General features: G+C 28.5%; 1 protein-coding gene and 1 long non-coding RNA gene across 3 annotated transcripts in view; both read left to right on the top strand.

The window, feature by feature from the left end:
- Positions 1-6,456, top strand: part of LOC111914399 (uncharacterized) — a 43,385-nt gene extending 36,929 nt beyond the window's left edge. Inside the window, exon 4 of one of the 2 annotated variants that reach the window (XR_008231207.1) lies at positions 6,352-6,456. This is a non-coding gene — a long non-coding RNA (uncharacterized LOC111914399). Of the gene's footprint in view, positions 1-6,342 lie in introns of both variants that reach the window. The other variant, XR_008231206.1, reaches the window with a different exon arrangement.
- Positions 6,457-8,135: 1,679 nt separating this feature from the next.
- Positions 8,136-12,517, top strand: LOC128132756 (uncharacterized). Its single transcript, XM_052769691.1, has 5 exons — positions 8,136-8,615; positions 8,721-9,012; positions 9,448-10,586; positions 11,202-12,002; positions 12,503-12,517. The coding sequence occupies exons 1-5, from the start codon at positions 8,136-8,138 to the stop codon at positions 12,515-12,517; spliced, it is 2,727 nt and encodes a 908-aa protein (XP_052625651.1).
- The last annotated feature ends 2,728 nt before the right edge of the window (positions 12,518-15,245 follow it).

Here is a 15,245-nt window from a genome sequence, read left to right as displayed (position 1 = left end):
TTTACCTAATAAGATATCATAAATTACAAAATTGTTATAAACTTACAAACTTTTTCATATTAAGACGTCACGTTTTGAAAATTGTATTTTTCTTCCTATTTTTTCAAATTAAGCCATAATACTTTGAAAATTGCATTTTTCTTATAATTATTTCATATTTATTTATCATACTTTAAAATTTGAGTTTTTTTCATATTGAGACGACATATTTTAAACATTGCATCTTATTTTCAAAATTTTCAATTTTTTTACAAATTAAGATATTATATATTACAAAATTTCATTAAACCTTAAATTTTTTTTATATTAAGACATCATGTTTTTCTAAATGCATTTTTCTTTTAATTTTTTTATAGTAAGTCATCATACTTTAAAATTTGCATCTTGTTTTCAAAATTTTCAATTTTTTTTTTACCAATTACGATATTATACTTTACAAAATTACATTAAACTTTCAAAAAATTTCAAATTAAAACATCATCTTTTGAAAATTGTATTTTTATTCCGATTTTTTCATATTAAGTCATCATAGTTTAAAATTGCATCTTATTTTAAATTTTGTAACTATTACTATAATATACATGACAAAATAGTGTTAAACATTCAAAGTTTTTCATATTCAGACATTGTTCTGAAAATTACATTTTTCTACCAAGCTTTTCATATTTAGTCATCATATTTTAAAAATTGCATCTTATTTTCAAATTTTTCATTTCTTTTTTTTTCCAATTAAGACATTATACATTATAAAATTGCATTAAACTTTCAAATTTTTTCTTATTAAGACGTAATGTTTTGAAAATTGCATTTTTCTTCCAATTTTTTCATATTAAGTAGTAGTACTTTAAAATTGCATCTTAATTTCAAATTTTTAATTTTTTTTTAACAATTAAGACATTATACATTACAAAATTTCATTAAGCGTTCAAAAGTTTACATATTAAGACATCATGTTTTGAAAATTATATCTTTCTTCCAAATTTTTCATATTAAATCATCATATTTTAAAAATTGCATCTTATTTTCAAACTTTTTAATTTTTTTTACCAATTAAGATATACATTACAAGGTTGTATTAAACTTTCAAAAAATTTCATATTAAGACATCATGTTTTGAAAATTTCATTATCCTTTCAATTTTTTGATTTTCAGTCATCATACTTTAATGCATTACATCTTTTTTCGAAAATTAAATATTTTTTCACAATTAAGACATTATACATTTCAAAATTGCATTAAACTTTCAAAAGTTTTCATGTTAAGACATTATGTTTTGAAAATTGTATTCTTCTTCCAATTTTTTCATATTAAGTCATCATACTTTAAAATTTGCATCTTATTCAAAAATTTTCAATTTTTTAACCTATTAAGACATTAAACATTTTACATTACAATATTGCATTAAACTTTCAAATTTTTTCATATTAAGGCATCATGTTTTGAAAATTGCATTTTTCTTCCAATTTTTTCAAATTAAGTCAGCATACTTTAAAAATTGCATCTTATTTTAAAACTTTTTAATTATTTTACCAATTAAGATATTATACATTACAAAGGTTTATTAAACTTTCTAAAAATTTCGTATTAAGACATTATGTTTTGAAAATTGCATTTTTCTTCGAATTTTTTCAAATTAAGTCGTCATAATTTAAAATTTGCAACTTATTTTTAGACTTTTAATTTTTTTTTTTACCAATTAAGAGATTATACATTACAAAATTGCATTAAACTTTCAAAAAATTTCATAATAAGACATCATGTTTTGAAAATTGCATTTTTCTTCCAATTTTTTCATATTAAATCATCATACTTTGAAAATTGCATTTTTCTATCAATTTTTTCATATAAAGTAATCAATCTTTACAAATTGCATCTAATTTTAAAAATATAATTATTTTACCAATTAAGATATTCTACATTACAAAATTCCATTAAACATTAAAAAGTTTTCATATTAAGACATCATATTTTGAAATTTGCATTTTTCTTCCCATTTTTTTATATTAAATCATCAAACTTTAAAAATTGCATCTTACTTTTGAAATTTTCAACTTTTTTTTTTACCAAAATAGCATCATACCTTAAAAATTGCATTTTATTTTCAAAATTATCAATTTTTTACCAATTAAGATATTATACATTACAAAATTGCATTAAAATTTCAAAAAATTTCATATTAAGACACCATGTTTTAAAAATTGCATTTTTATTCCAATCTTTTCAAATTAAGTCATCATAATTTAAAAATTGCAACTTATTTTCGAACTTTTCAATTTTTTTTACCAATTAACATATTATATACTACAAAATTGCATTAAACTTTCAAAAATTTTGATATAAAGAGATCATGTTTTGAAAATTGCATTTTTCTTCCAAGTTTTTCATATTAAGCATTATGCTTTGAAAATTCCGTCTTGTTTTTAAATATTTAATTTTTTTACCTAATAAGATATCATAAATTACAAAATTGCTATAAACTTACAAACTTTTTCATATTAAGACATCACGTTTTGAAAATTGTATTTTTCTTCCTATTTTTTCAAATTAAGCCATAATACTTTGAAAATTGCATTTTTCTTATAATTATTTCATATTTATTTATCATACTTTAAAATTTGAGTTTTTTTCATATTGAGACGACATATTTTAAACATTGCATCTTATTTTCAAAATTTTCAATTTTTTTACAAATTAAGATATTATATATTACAAAATTTCATTAAACCTTAAATTTTTTTTATATTAAGACATCATGTTTTTCTAAATGCATTTTTCTTTTAATTTTTTTATAGTAAGTCATCATACTTTAAAATTTGCATCTTGTTTTCAAAATTTTCAATTTTTTTTTTACCAATTACGATATTATACTTTACAAAATTACATTAAACTTTCAAAAAATTTCAAATTAAAACATCATCTTTTGAAAATTGTATTTTTATTCCGATTTTTTCATATTAAGTCATCATAGTTTAAAATTGCATCTTATTTTAAATTTTGTAACTATTACTATAATATACATGACAAAATAGTGTTAAACATTCAAAGTTTTTCATATTCAGACATTGTTCTGAAAATTACATTTTTCTACCAAGCTTTTCATATTTAGTCATCATATTTTAAAAATTGCATCTTATTTTCAAATTTTTCATTTCTTTTTTTTTCCAATTAAGACATTATACATTATAAAATTGCATTAAACTTTCAAATTTTTTCTTATTAAGACGTAATGTTTTGAAAATTGCATTTTTCTTCCAATTTTTTCATATTAAGTAGTAGTACTTTAAAATTGCATCTTAATTTCAAATTTTTAATTTTTTTTTAACAATTAAGACATTATACATTACAAAATTTCATTAAGCGTTCAAAAGTTTACATATTAAGACATCATGTTTTGAAAATTATATCTTTCTTCCAAATTTTTCATATTAAATCATCATATTTTAAAAATTGCATCTTATTTTCAAACTTTTTAATTTTTTTTACCAATTAAGATATACATTACAAGGTTGTATTAAACTTTCAAAAAATTTCATATTAAGACATCATGTTTTGAAAATTTCATTATCCTTTCAATTTTTTGATTTTCAGTCATCATACTTTAATGCATTACATCTTTTTTCGAAAATTAAATATTTTTTCACAATTAAGACATTATACATTTCAAAATTGCATTAAACTTTCAAAAGTTTTCATGTTAAGACATTATGTTTTGAAAATTGTATTCTTCTTCCAATTTTTTCATATTAAGTCATCATACTTTAAAATTTGCATCTTATTCAAAAATTTTCAATTTTTTAACCTATTAAGACATTAAACATTTTACATTACAATATTGCATTAAACTTTCAAATTTTTTCATATTAAGGCATCATGTTTTGAAAATTGCATTTTTCTTCCAATTTTTTCAAATTAAGTCAGCATACTTTAAAAATTGCATCTTATTTTAAAACTTTTTAATTATTTTACCAATTAAGATATTATACATTACAAAGGTTTATTAAACTTTCTAAAAATTTCGTATTAAGACATTATGTTTTGAAAATTGCATTTTTCTTCGAATTTTTTCAAATTAAGTCGTCATAATTTAAAATTTGCAACTTATTTTTAGACTTTTAATTTTTTTTTTTACCAATTAAGAGATTATACATTACAAAATTGCATTAAACTTTCAAAAAATTTCATAATAAGACATCATGTTTTGAAAATTGCATTTTTCTTCCAATTTTTTCATATTAAATCATCATACTTTGAAAATTGCATTTTTCTATCAATTTTTTCATATAAAGTAATCAATCTTTACAAATTGCATCTAATTTTAAAAATATAATTATTTTACCAATTAAGATATTCTACATTACAAAATTCCATTAAACATTAAAAAGTTTTCATATTAAGACATCATATTTTGAAATTTGCATTTTTCTTCCCATTTTTTTATATTAAATCATCAAACTTTAAAAATTGCATCTTACTTTTGAAATTTTCAACTTTTTTTTTTACCAAAATAGCATCATACCTTAAAAATTGCATTTTATTTTCAAAATTATCAATTTTTTACCAATTAAGATATTATACATTACAAAATTGCATTAAACTTTCAAAAAATTTCATATTAAGACACCATGTTTTAAAAATTGCATTTTTATTCCAATCTTTTCAAATTAAGTCATCATAATTTAAAAATTGCAACTTATTTTCGAACTTTTCAATTTTTTTTACCAATTAACATATTATATACTACAAAATTGCATTAAACTTTCAAAAATTTTGATATAAAGAGATCATGTTTTGAAAATTGCATTTTTCTTCCAAGTTTTTCATATTAAGCATTATACTTTGAAAATTTCGTCTTGTTTTTAAATATTTAATTTTTTTACCTAATAAGATATCATAAATTACAAAATTGCTATAAACTTACAAACTTTTTCATATTAAGACATCACGTTTTGAAAATTGTATTTTTCTTCCTATTTTTTCAAATTAAGCCATAATACTTTGAAAATTGCATTTTTCTTATAATTATTTCATATTTATTTATCATACCTTAAAATTTGAGTTTTTTTCATATTGAGACAACATATTTTAAACATTGCATCTTATTTTCAAAATTTTCAATTTTTTTACAAATTAAGATATTATATATTACAAAATTTCATTAAACCTTAAATTTTTTTATATTAAGACATCATGTTTTTCTAAATGCATTTTTATTTTAATTTTTTTATAGTAAGTCATCATACTTTAAAATTTGCATCTTGTTTTCAAAATTTTCAATTTTTTTTTACCAATTACGATATTATACTTTACAAAATTACATTAAACTTTCAAAAAATTTCAAATTAAAACATCATCTTTTGAAAATTGTATTTTTATTCCGATTTTTTCATATTAAGTCATCATAGTTTAAAATTGCATCTTATTTTAAATTTTGTAACTATTACTATAATATACATTACAAAATAGTGTTAAACATTCAAAGTTTTTCATATTCAGACATTGTTCTGAAAATTACATTTTTCTACCAAGTTTTTCATATTTAGTCATCATATTTTAAAAATTGCATCTTATTTTCAAATTTTTCATTTCTTTTTTTTTCCAATTAAGACATTATACATTATAAAATTGCATTAAACTTTCAAATTTTTTCTTATTAAGACGTAATGTTTTGAAAATTGCATTTTTCTTCCAATTTTTTCATATTAAGTAGTAGTACTTTAAAATTGCATCTTAATTTCAAAATTTTAATTTTTTTTTAACAATTAAGACATTATACATTACAAAATTTCATTAAGCGTTCAAAAGTTTACATATTAAGACATCATGTTTTGAAAATTATATCTTTCTTCCAAATTTTTCATATTAAATCATCATATTTTAAAAATTGCATCTTATTTTCAAACTTTTTAATTTTTTTTACCAATTAAGATATACATTACAAGGTTGTATTAAACTTTCAAAAAATTTCATATTAAGACATCATGTTTTGAAAATTTCATTATCCTTTCAATTTTTTGATTTTCAGTCATCATACTTTAATGCATTACATCTTTTTTCGAAAATTAAATATTTTTTCACAATTAAGACATTATACATTTAAAAATTGCATTAAACTTTCAAAAGTTTTCATGTTAAGACATTATGTTTTGAAAATTGTATTCTTCTTCCAATTTTTTCATATTAAGTCATCATACTTTAAAATTTGCATCTTATTCAAAAATTTTCAATTTTTTAACCTATTAAGACATTAAACATTTTGTTGAAAAATGTTCTTATGTAACCTTGTATGTGACCATCACTGAAATAAGATGAACTGTTTTTATACAATCTAACAAATATTATCAGTTATTTCAGGTTGCATGAATGCGTGATCAAAACGGAAAATACGAAAGCACGCGAATGACAAAAAACGCATAGACGAGAAAATTTAGTTGTGCGACTAAACAGTTTCAACAATATATATATATATATATATATATATATATATATATATATATATATATATATATATATATATATATATATATATATATATATATATATATATATATGTATGTATTATATATATGTTGTATGTTGAAAAGTCAAACAAATGGAAAAGTCTACAAATAAAGGTCAATAAGTCAAAGATGAAGAAGCAAAACCCCATCACACGTTTTTTTCTCTTAGACCTCTACTACAACTTTGACTTCCTAGCTCCTACTACAAGTTGCATGATCAACCCTTCCTTTCAACAAAAAAACTCAAGTGCTTAAGATATTTATTCATTCAAGTATATGTATACATGAGTTTTGTAGTGTTAAAAAGTGTGTGTGAGTGTTCATTTTTCTTTGTAATTCCCTGGAACATAAAACTCTCTCAATCACCAAACAACAAACATCAAGAACATAAAGATCAACAAGTTAAATGAAGAACACTATCAACCATCTTCATCATCTTCATCAAAGGTTCTTCATCAAACTTTAAGATCATCATCTTTACCACCATCACCACCTTATATCAACCTCCTTCCAACCTCAAAATACTCTCCAAACACCCTCCAAAAATCCTCCTTAAACCTCCTCCAAAAACCCTTTTAAATCACCACAACCATCACCACCTTGCTGTTTTTCGACATCAGAATTTGCATGTTAGAAAAGAAAAAACCGAGCACAACACATCCAAAATACTACTAGGGAGATTTTCACCATCAATTCTTCAGAACCTTACCTACATTCAGAAATTTTCGTGGACGATTTTGACCACGGGAAACCCCAAAGAGACGCGAGAGAGAATTGGCTATCCAGAGAGATTCACTCCGAAAATCTACATCCATCACCACCCAAAGCTCCTTCAACTTCACCATCTTTGCTGCCTTACACCACCAAAATTACAACCTTATTCCACCTCCTAACACCCTCCAAATACCCACTCCAACCTCATCAAATCTCCTCAAAACACCTGATACCCGTATACAAATACATGACTCGTGTATTTTGCACTGTTTTGTAAACAACCCATTTTACATGAAAATGAACTTTTTACTACTTATCAAATACCGGATTGATCTTTGAACAAATATTGACCAGTCGTTCCAAGAGTCCCAATATCGACCGGTCCTTCCAAGAGAACAAATATCGACCAGTCGTTCCACGAGTCCAGTTCAGTCAATTTATTGACGAACCTACTTGATATATATTTATATACTTATATACTTTATTATAGCTTTATGTCATTTAAATATATTCATTTATATTATTTATAGCTTTATGTTATTTAAATACAGTCATTTATATTATTTATAGTTTTACGTCATTTAAATACAGTCATTTATATTATTATAGCTTTCATATTTATACTTATTCCACAATTATTATTCTTTATATATATCTATATCTTATACCTTTAACTCATATATCTGTCACACAGTAATTGGTAGCCGAGCCTTTTGTTGTGGTAATCAGATTTTTATATTTCCAACAATCGGTATCTGAGCTGATATAAAAGGAATAATATCCAACAATTGGTATCAGAGCTTGTGTGATTTACCTTGAAATTTTTGTCGAAAAACTTTTGGTTATAGCGTTTATAAACCTTCCATAAGCTTGTCTTTAAAAATTTCATTTTAATATCACTTGTTCAAAATCCTTTTAAAAAAAATGTCTTTGGCAAATTACTCCAACATGAACTCTGTGTCCATTGCAAATAGCTTAGGATCTGGTTCACAGGCACCCATACTTATTCCTGAAGAGTATAATTCGTGGGTTGGCCGTATGAATCTTCATCTTAACGCTATAAATGAAGATATCTGGAAGTGTGTAGAAGGAACATATGTTACTCCAGAAAATATGGCTACTCTTGCTACGAATCAAGCCACTCAAACCAATATCATAAGAAAGTTGGAACTCCAAGCCAAAAAGGAACTTGTGTTTGGAATACCTCACAGTATTCTAAGTCAAATGGATGACATTATGATGTTAACCGCAAATCAAATTTGGGAAAATTTGAAAAATCGTTTTTGTGGAAATAAAAGAATTATCGGAAACAAAAGAACATCTGTTTTGAATGAATTCGATAATTTCAAAATGCTTTCATCAGAAACTATCCATGATGTTCATGATAGGTTCAATTTGATTATGGTTAAAATGAACAATTTGGGTATCAAAAAGACACAACACGAGATAAATCTCAAGTTTTTAAACAATCTTTTCGAAAGCTGGAAAATGGTTAAACTCATTATTCAGGGAAATCCAGCTATTCATACCGAATCTTTGTACAATTTGTATGGAGAACTTCAATCGTATGAATCCTCGATTGACCCACCAACCATTGCAGCTTTTGGAGGACCACTTGCTCTTGTGTCCACAACTTCTCAAAACCAAACACCTTACAATGATCAAAACTTTAATCATTTTAATCAGACTACATCTTTTCAAAACCAATCCTTCCAGTCTGATTCAAATGATGAAGCAGATTATCAACAACTGTGTGCTTTGGTTGCAAACACAAATCTCCAGAGATTTATCCCAAATCATGGTCAATCAAACTTTAGACCAAATTTTCAAACAAGACCATCTTTTGGACAAAATAACTCAAGTTTTCAACCAAGACCGTCTTTTGGACAAAATAACTCAGGTTTTCAACCAAGACCTTACTTTGGACAAAATTCTCAAAGACCTTCTTTCCAAAATAACTCAAACCAAGGTTTTCAAAACCAGGGATTTCAAAACGATCCCAACTCAGGTCATAATCACAATCCAAACAACAGTTTTCAAAATCAAAACAGAGGTTTCCAAAATCAAGGTTACAACAATCAAAACAATGGTTTTCAAAACAACCAAAATTTTGGATTCCAACAAAACCATTCTCAACCTTCCCAACAAACCCAAACTCAAGCACCTGAAAGACTTCCGATTAAAAGTCAAAAGGATGAAAGTGATGAAGAAGTGATCATTTGTCACAACTGCAAAGGAACAAATCACTATGCCAGAGAATGCCGAGCCAAAAACAAAACTAAAATCAAAGACTCAGCATACTATGCTCAAAGAGCCGATGAATTGAAGAAACTGGAAAACCAAGAAAAGCAAAAAGCATTGATGGCAATCCATGAACCAAGCGTAGAATACTGGCCAACATCTGATGACGAAGCTGATAATGAACAAGCACAATCAAACTTCTGCTTCGTAGTTGGTGTTGAAATACCTTCAAGAGCTCCAAACGTCATAGAACAGGTATGGTCTATGATCTCTGAACTTGGTTTTTCCAAAACAATTTTTGAGTCCCACATAACCAAAATTGAGACTAGTCTGGAAACTGATCTCAAAACATATCATGAGACAATGGTCAATTATGATATTTGCAAATCTGAGTTACAAACCTTGCAACTCAAATTTGGAGAATCAACAAGAACTAAAAGCAAATTGGAAAGAGACGTTGAAAGAAAATCAGAAGATTATAATCACGTCTTGGAACAATTAAATCAGTCCCTAATTCAGAAAAGGGATTTGGAACTAAAAGATCAGTCAATCATTTCTTCTGAAACAAAAGATGTTTTAGAAATGGAAATCCTTCAGTTGAAACAAGACTTTCAAGAATCAACTGATAAATACAATATTCTAAATGAAAAACTGACTGATTCTTTAAAACAAATCAATTCTCTTGAAACCGAGAATAAAAGACTGATGTGGAATATGGATTCTATCAAAGTTGCTAGAAAACTAAGTGATGATATTTTCACAAAGGCAAACACCTTAGGAACTGGCAAAATTGATACGAATTATAGACCAGGAATTGGAAGAGAATCCTTTGAAATTGAACAAGCAAAACAGGAATACATGACGAATTGTGAAAACTCTGAATCTACTCTACCAGATCTTTTCACATCTCTTAATGAGGAAGATTCAGATGACGAAACAGTTATCAACTGTAGTCCAGATGATACTGCTTTCAGTGTTTCCAAAAAGTCTTTCAAAAGAGTTGTAAATTCTGAAACAAACTCTGCAAGTTCTTTAACTCACCAAATCAAACATACCGATGGAACCACTAAACTCAAAAACTTTTTGAATGGAGAAAATTCCTCTTATGAGGATGGTAGTACTTATATACCAACTGTTTTTCCTACAATGACTTCATCAATTGTTGGAAAAACTAGTCTGGGACAAAAATACTCCAAGAAACAACAAACAAGCAAAAAATCCATTCAAGTCACCAAAACCCCACTTATCATGCCAAACATTTTTGAAAACCAATCAAAGAAACCACTTAAACCCTACGTCATACCTCATAAACAGGTTTCCAAACAAAAACCAAAACCTTTTCCAAAACCTTTTGAAAACCGCTTTCAAGATATCACTTTTAATCATTCAAGGAACTTTCAAAAACCATCACATCAGAAAGTTTCACACCATCATCATCAAAAAGCTTTTCAAAACCGCCCATCACATCCCAGATATGAAGAAAACTTTTCAAACAAACCTTCACATCTAGGATATCTTTCACCAAATCACAGATCTTATCAACCCACAGGCTTTCAAAAACAAATCACATTTTGGGTAAACTTAATAGATCAAATCAAACCTCAACCATTCCATTGTCATAAACCAAACCATTACAATAATGTGAAGTCAAATGATAAAAGAAATTCATCAAGCAAAGCACCCAAAATAACAACTGACAAACCAGGACCCATTCAGATTTGGGTACCTAAACTTTCTGTCTGATTGTAGGTACTTAATGCTGGAGAACCCAATGATGATACATGGTATATTGATAGTGGCTGCTCCAAGCATATGACAGGAAACCGGAACTACTTACGTGACTTCAAACCTATACAAACCAATCAAGATGTTACCTTCGGAAACAACATGAAAGCAAAAATCAAAGGTTATGGAAACATAACAAATGGTAATTTTACCATAAAGAAAGTTGCCTTCGTCGATGACCTGAAACACAACCTCATCAGTGTTTCTCAACTGTGTGATAACAATCTTGAAGTTCTTTTCACCAAACAACGAAGCTTGATCATGGACGCCAAAACAAAAGATGTTATAGTTGATTCTGACCGTGCCGGAAATATGTATCCACTTGACATGGATCTTATCTACGGTAAACCCGATATATGTCTGCTATCTAAAGCCCCAGCAGATATTAGTTGGTTATGGCACCGTCGCCTTTCCCATCTAAACTTTGGGTACATCAACAAATTAATCGGCGATGATCTTGTTCGAGGGCTACCACTTCTGAAGCTTGATAATGAAACTCTTTGTGCCGCATGTGAAAAAGGAAAACTTTCCAGATCCACTCACAAAAGCATCTCAGAATCTAGTGTATCCGAACCACTAGAATTGTTGCACATAGACCTTTGTGGCCCTGCCAAAACCCAAACCATACAAGGGAAGAAGTACATTCTTGTTGTCGTTGATGGTTTCTCGCGCTTTACTTGGGTCTTTTTCTTAAGACTAAAATCAGAAGCACCTGAAGAGATGATCAACTTCATCAAACAAATCGAGCTGAAGCTGAAACGACCTGTTCGAAGAATCCGAAGTGATAATGGTTTAGAGTTCAAAAACAATACTCTAGATTCATTTCTCAAAGACAAAGGAATTGAACATAACTTCTCAGCCCCATACACTCCACAACAGAACGGTGTTGTCGAAAGAAGGAACCGAACTCTATGTGAAGCTACAAGATCAATGCTTATCTTCGCTGATTTGCCACAATACTTCTGGGCAGAAGCAATAGCCACAGCTTGCTATACTCAAAATCGTTCCTTAATCCATAAACATCTTCATAAAACACCATATGAAGTCATTAACAACCGAAAACCAAACATCAAATTTTTCCATATTTTTGGTTGTCGATGCTTCGTAAAGAACAATAAAGATCACCTTTCAAAATTTGAATCAAGGTCGGACGAAGGAATTTTCCTTGGTTACTCATTTTCTTCAGCTGCTTATTGAGTACTGAACAAACGTACCAGAGTAATTGAAGAAAGTACCGATGTTCATTTCGATGAATTTTATGTCAGGAAATTGGATCGTGAACATTTTGGTTCAAAAATGATTGAAAATATTTTTCAAAATCCAATTCAACAAACACCTTCTCCTGACATAGACATTGAAATCGATCTTGATTTACTTTTTGAACAACCAAAAACTGCTTACAATTCTGAACTTCTAACTACTTTAATTGATCCTACAGGAACACCCAGTGAAGTTATTCCACAAACAAACCAAAATGATGCAGATCAATTCGAGGGGGAACCACCAACACATACTTCCTCTTTGGAACAAACACCAAATCCTCCTTTAAATGCCCAATCCCCAAATAGCCAAAACAACCCCAATGCATCATTTATGGGGGAACCTTCAAACCTATTCCAAGATGAAACTCCTGGAGAAGAACAATGGGATACTGAAACTCCAATTATTATCGCGGAAGAGAATCGCTTAATAAAGTGGACCAGAAATCATCCAACTGACCAAATCATCGGAGATCCCAACTTAGCCATTCAGACTAGAGCCGCATCCACAAATGAATGTTTATTTGGAGCCTTTTTATCCACAAATGAACCCAAAACCATACATTCTGCTATAAAAGATCCAGACTGGGTAAAAGCTATGCAAGAAGAGCTAGCAGAATTTGAAAGAAACGACGTATGGAATCTTGTTCCTACTCCACCCGATGTTACTGTTATAGGTTCAAGATGGGTATACAGAAACAAGACTGACGATCAAGGAATCATTTGTCGAAACAAGGCACGTCTTGTAGTCAAAGGATATTCACAACAAGAAGGAATCGACTACGATGAAACGTATGCCCCAGTTGCTCGAATTGAAGCAATTCGTATCTTTCTTGCATATGCTGCGCATAAGAACTTCAAAGTATTCCAAATGGACGTTAAATGTGCATTCCTACACGGAGAGATAGATCGCGAAGTATACATCCAACAACCACCAGGTTTTGAAGATCCCAAATTTCCAGATCACAGCTTTAAATTACAGAAAGCTGTCTATGGCTTGAAACAAGCACCTCGAGCCTGGTATGCCACGTTGTCAACCTTTCTCGAAGAATCAGGTTTTAAAAGAGGTTCAATCGATCAAACCCTCTTTCGTAAAATATTTAATAAACATCTGTTAATCGTACAAATATATGTTGATGACATTATTTTCGGTTCTACTGATGAATCTTTAAGTGTTAAGTTTGCAGATCTAATGAAGAGCAAATTCGAAATGAGCATGATTGGGGAGATGACTACATTTCTCGGACTTCAAATCAAACAGTCAACTGATGGCATTTTCATCAACCAAGAGAATTATGTCAAAAACCTACTCACTCGCTTTTCAATGGACAAATCAAATACCGCAAAAACTCCAATGGCTTTTGGATACAAAATCGATGCAGACTTAAATGGGAAACCCGTTGACCAGAAAAGATATCGTGGAATGATTGGATCACTCTTATACCTCATTGCCAGCAGACCTGACATCATGTTTTCTACATGTGTGTGTGCTAGATACCAAGCAAATCCTATGGAATCCCATGTAGTTGCTGTGAAACGTATCTTCAAATACCTTAAAGGCACTCCCAAACTCGGCCTTTGGTATCCAGCTAAATCCGATTTTCAGCTAAACGCTTTCACCGACTCAGACTACGGAGGATGCAAGCTAGATAGAAAGAGTACATCTGGTAGCTGTCAATTCTTAGGAGGTAGACTAGTGAGTTGGACTTCAAAAAAACAGACTTGTGTATCCACATCAACAGCAGAAGCTGAATATGTCGCTGCCGCCAGCTGTTGCTCACAAGTCATATGGATGCAAACTCAACTACATGACTATGGCTTCAAAATCTCACAAATTCCCATATTTTGTGACTCAACCAGTGCAATTGCCATTTCTCACAATCCCGTTCACCATTCCATGACAAAGCACATCGACATTCGATATCACTTTATCAAAGACAACATTCAAAAGGGTCATATCGAACTACACTTCATCAACTCCGAAGATCAAATTGCCGATGTCTTCACTAAGGCTCTCGATGAAACAAAGTTTCAATACTTCCTAGGCCGTCTAGGAATGTTAAATCCAGATAACATCCATCCTTAAACTTTTAACTTTTGTTTGTACAAAAGTGTGTTTACTTTCATTCAAAAAGAAAATTCAAAAACATTTGAAAATTGCTTTCTTTTTCAAAAATACCAAAAAAATTCAGATAACCAATATTTCCAAAAACATTCAGAAAAACAAATCTTCAAAAATAGAATAAAATACTTGCCATAATAAGCTTTTATAGAACCTTGTGATTAATCGTCTTTTGACTTAATTTTCAGATGCTTATGCTCGATGAAGATTTTAAGTCATATTGATTCTCAATTGGAGTGAAGGTTCAAATCTCCTACTTTTCATAATGTATATAACTTTATTTCCTTCGATTTTATTTCATTATTGATGATTTTAAACAATCAAGGGACATAAGGTTAGGAGGTTCAGATGAAAACAAAAACCCATGTGAGAATTCGTGCCTCGTCAATCTATATCACTGTGGAATTCATTTCTTGTGAGATTAGGTGTGTCACTATTGCTTATAAGGTATATCCGGTTATACCTTACCACAGTCTCATTTTTGCTTAGATATCAAAATGACCAGGGACGATACATTCATTTCTTACATACTAGACAAACTGTCTTTTATGCCACAAATCCCTACCTAGATATAAGCTAACCAAAAATGAAGTCTTGAGATCCCGTGATCCATCAACAAGAAAAGAC

This window comes from Lactuca sativa, chromosome 3 (genome assembly GCF_002870075.4).
Source record: "Lactuca sativa cultivar Salinas chromosome 3, Lsat_Salinas_v11, whole genome shotgun sequence".
Taxonomy (NCBI): domain Eukaryota; kingdom Viridiplantae; phylum Streptophyta; class Magnoliopsida; order Asterales; family Asteraceae; genus Lactuca; species Lactuca sativa.
Note: the sequence above shows the minus strand (reverse complement) of the source record. Positions and strands in the feature narration are given on the sequence as shown.

What these genes read in the sequence shown, in the direction of transcription:
- LOC128132756 (XM_052769691.1), top strand. Translation starts at nt 8,136, where the DNA reads ATGTCTTTGGCAAATTACTCCAACATGAACTCTGTGTCCATTGCAAAT. An exon ending in ATAGGTTCAATTTGATTATG is followed by an intron (nt 8,616 to 8,720) that starts GTTAAAATGAAC and finishes CTCATTATTCAG; the next exon opens with GGAAATCCAGCTATTCATAC. An exon ending in GAGATTTATCCCAAATCATG is followed by an intron (nt 9,013 to 9,447) that starts GTCAATCAAACT and finishes ACAACTGCAAAG; the next exon opens with GAACAAATCACTATGCCAGA.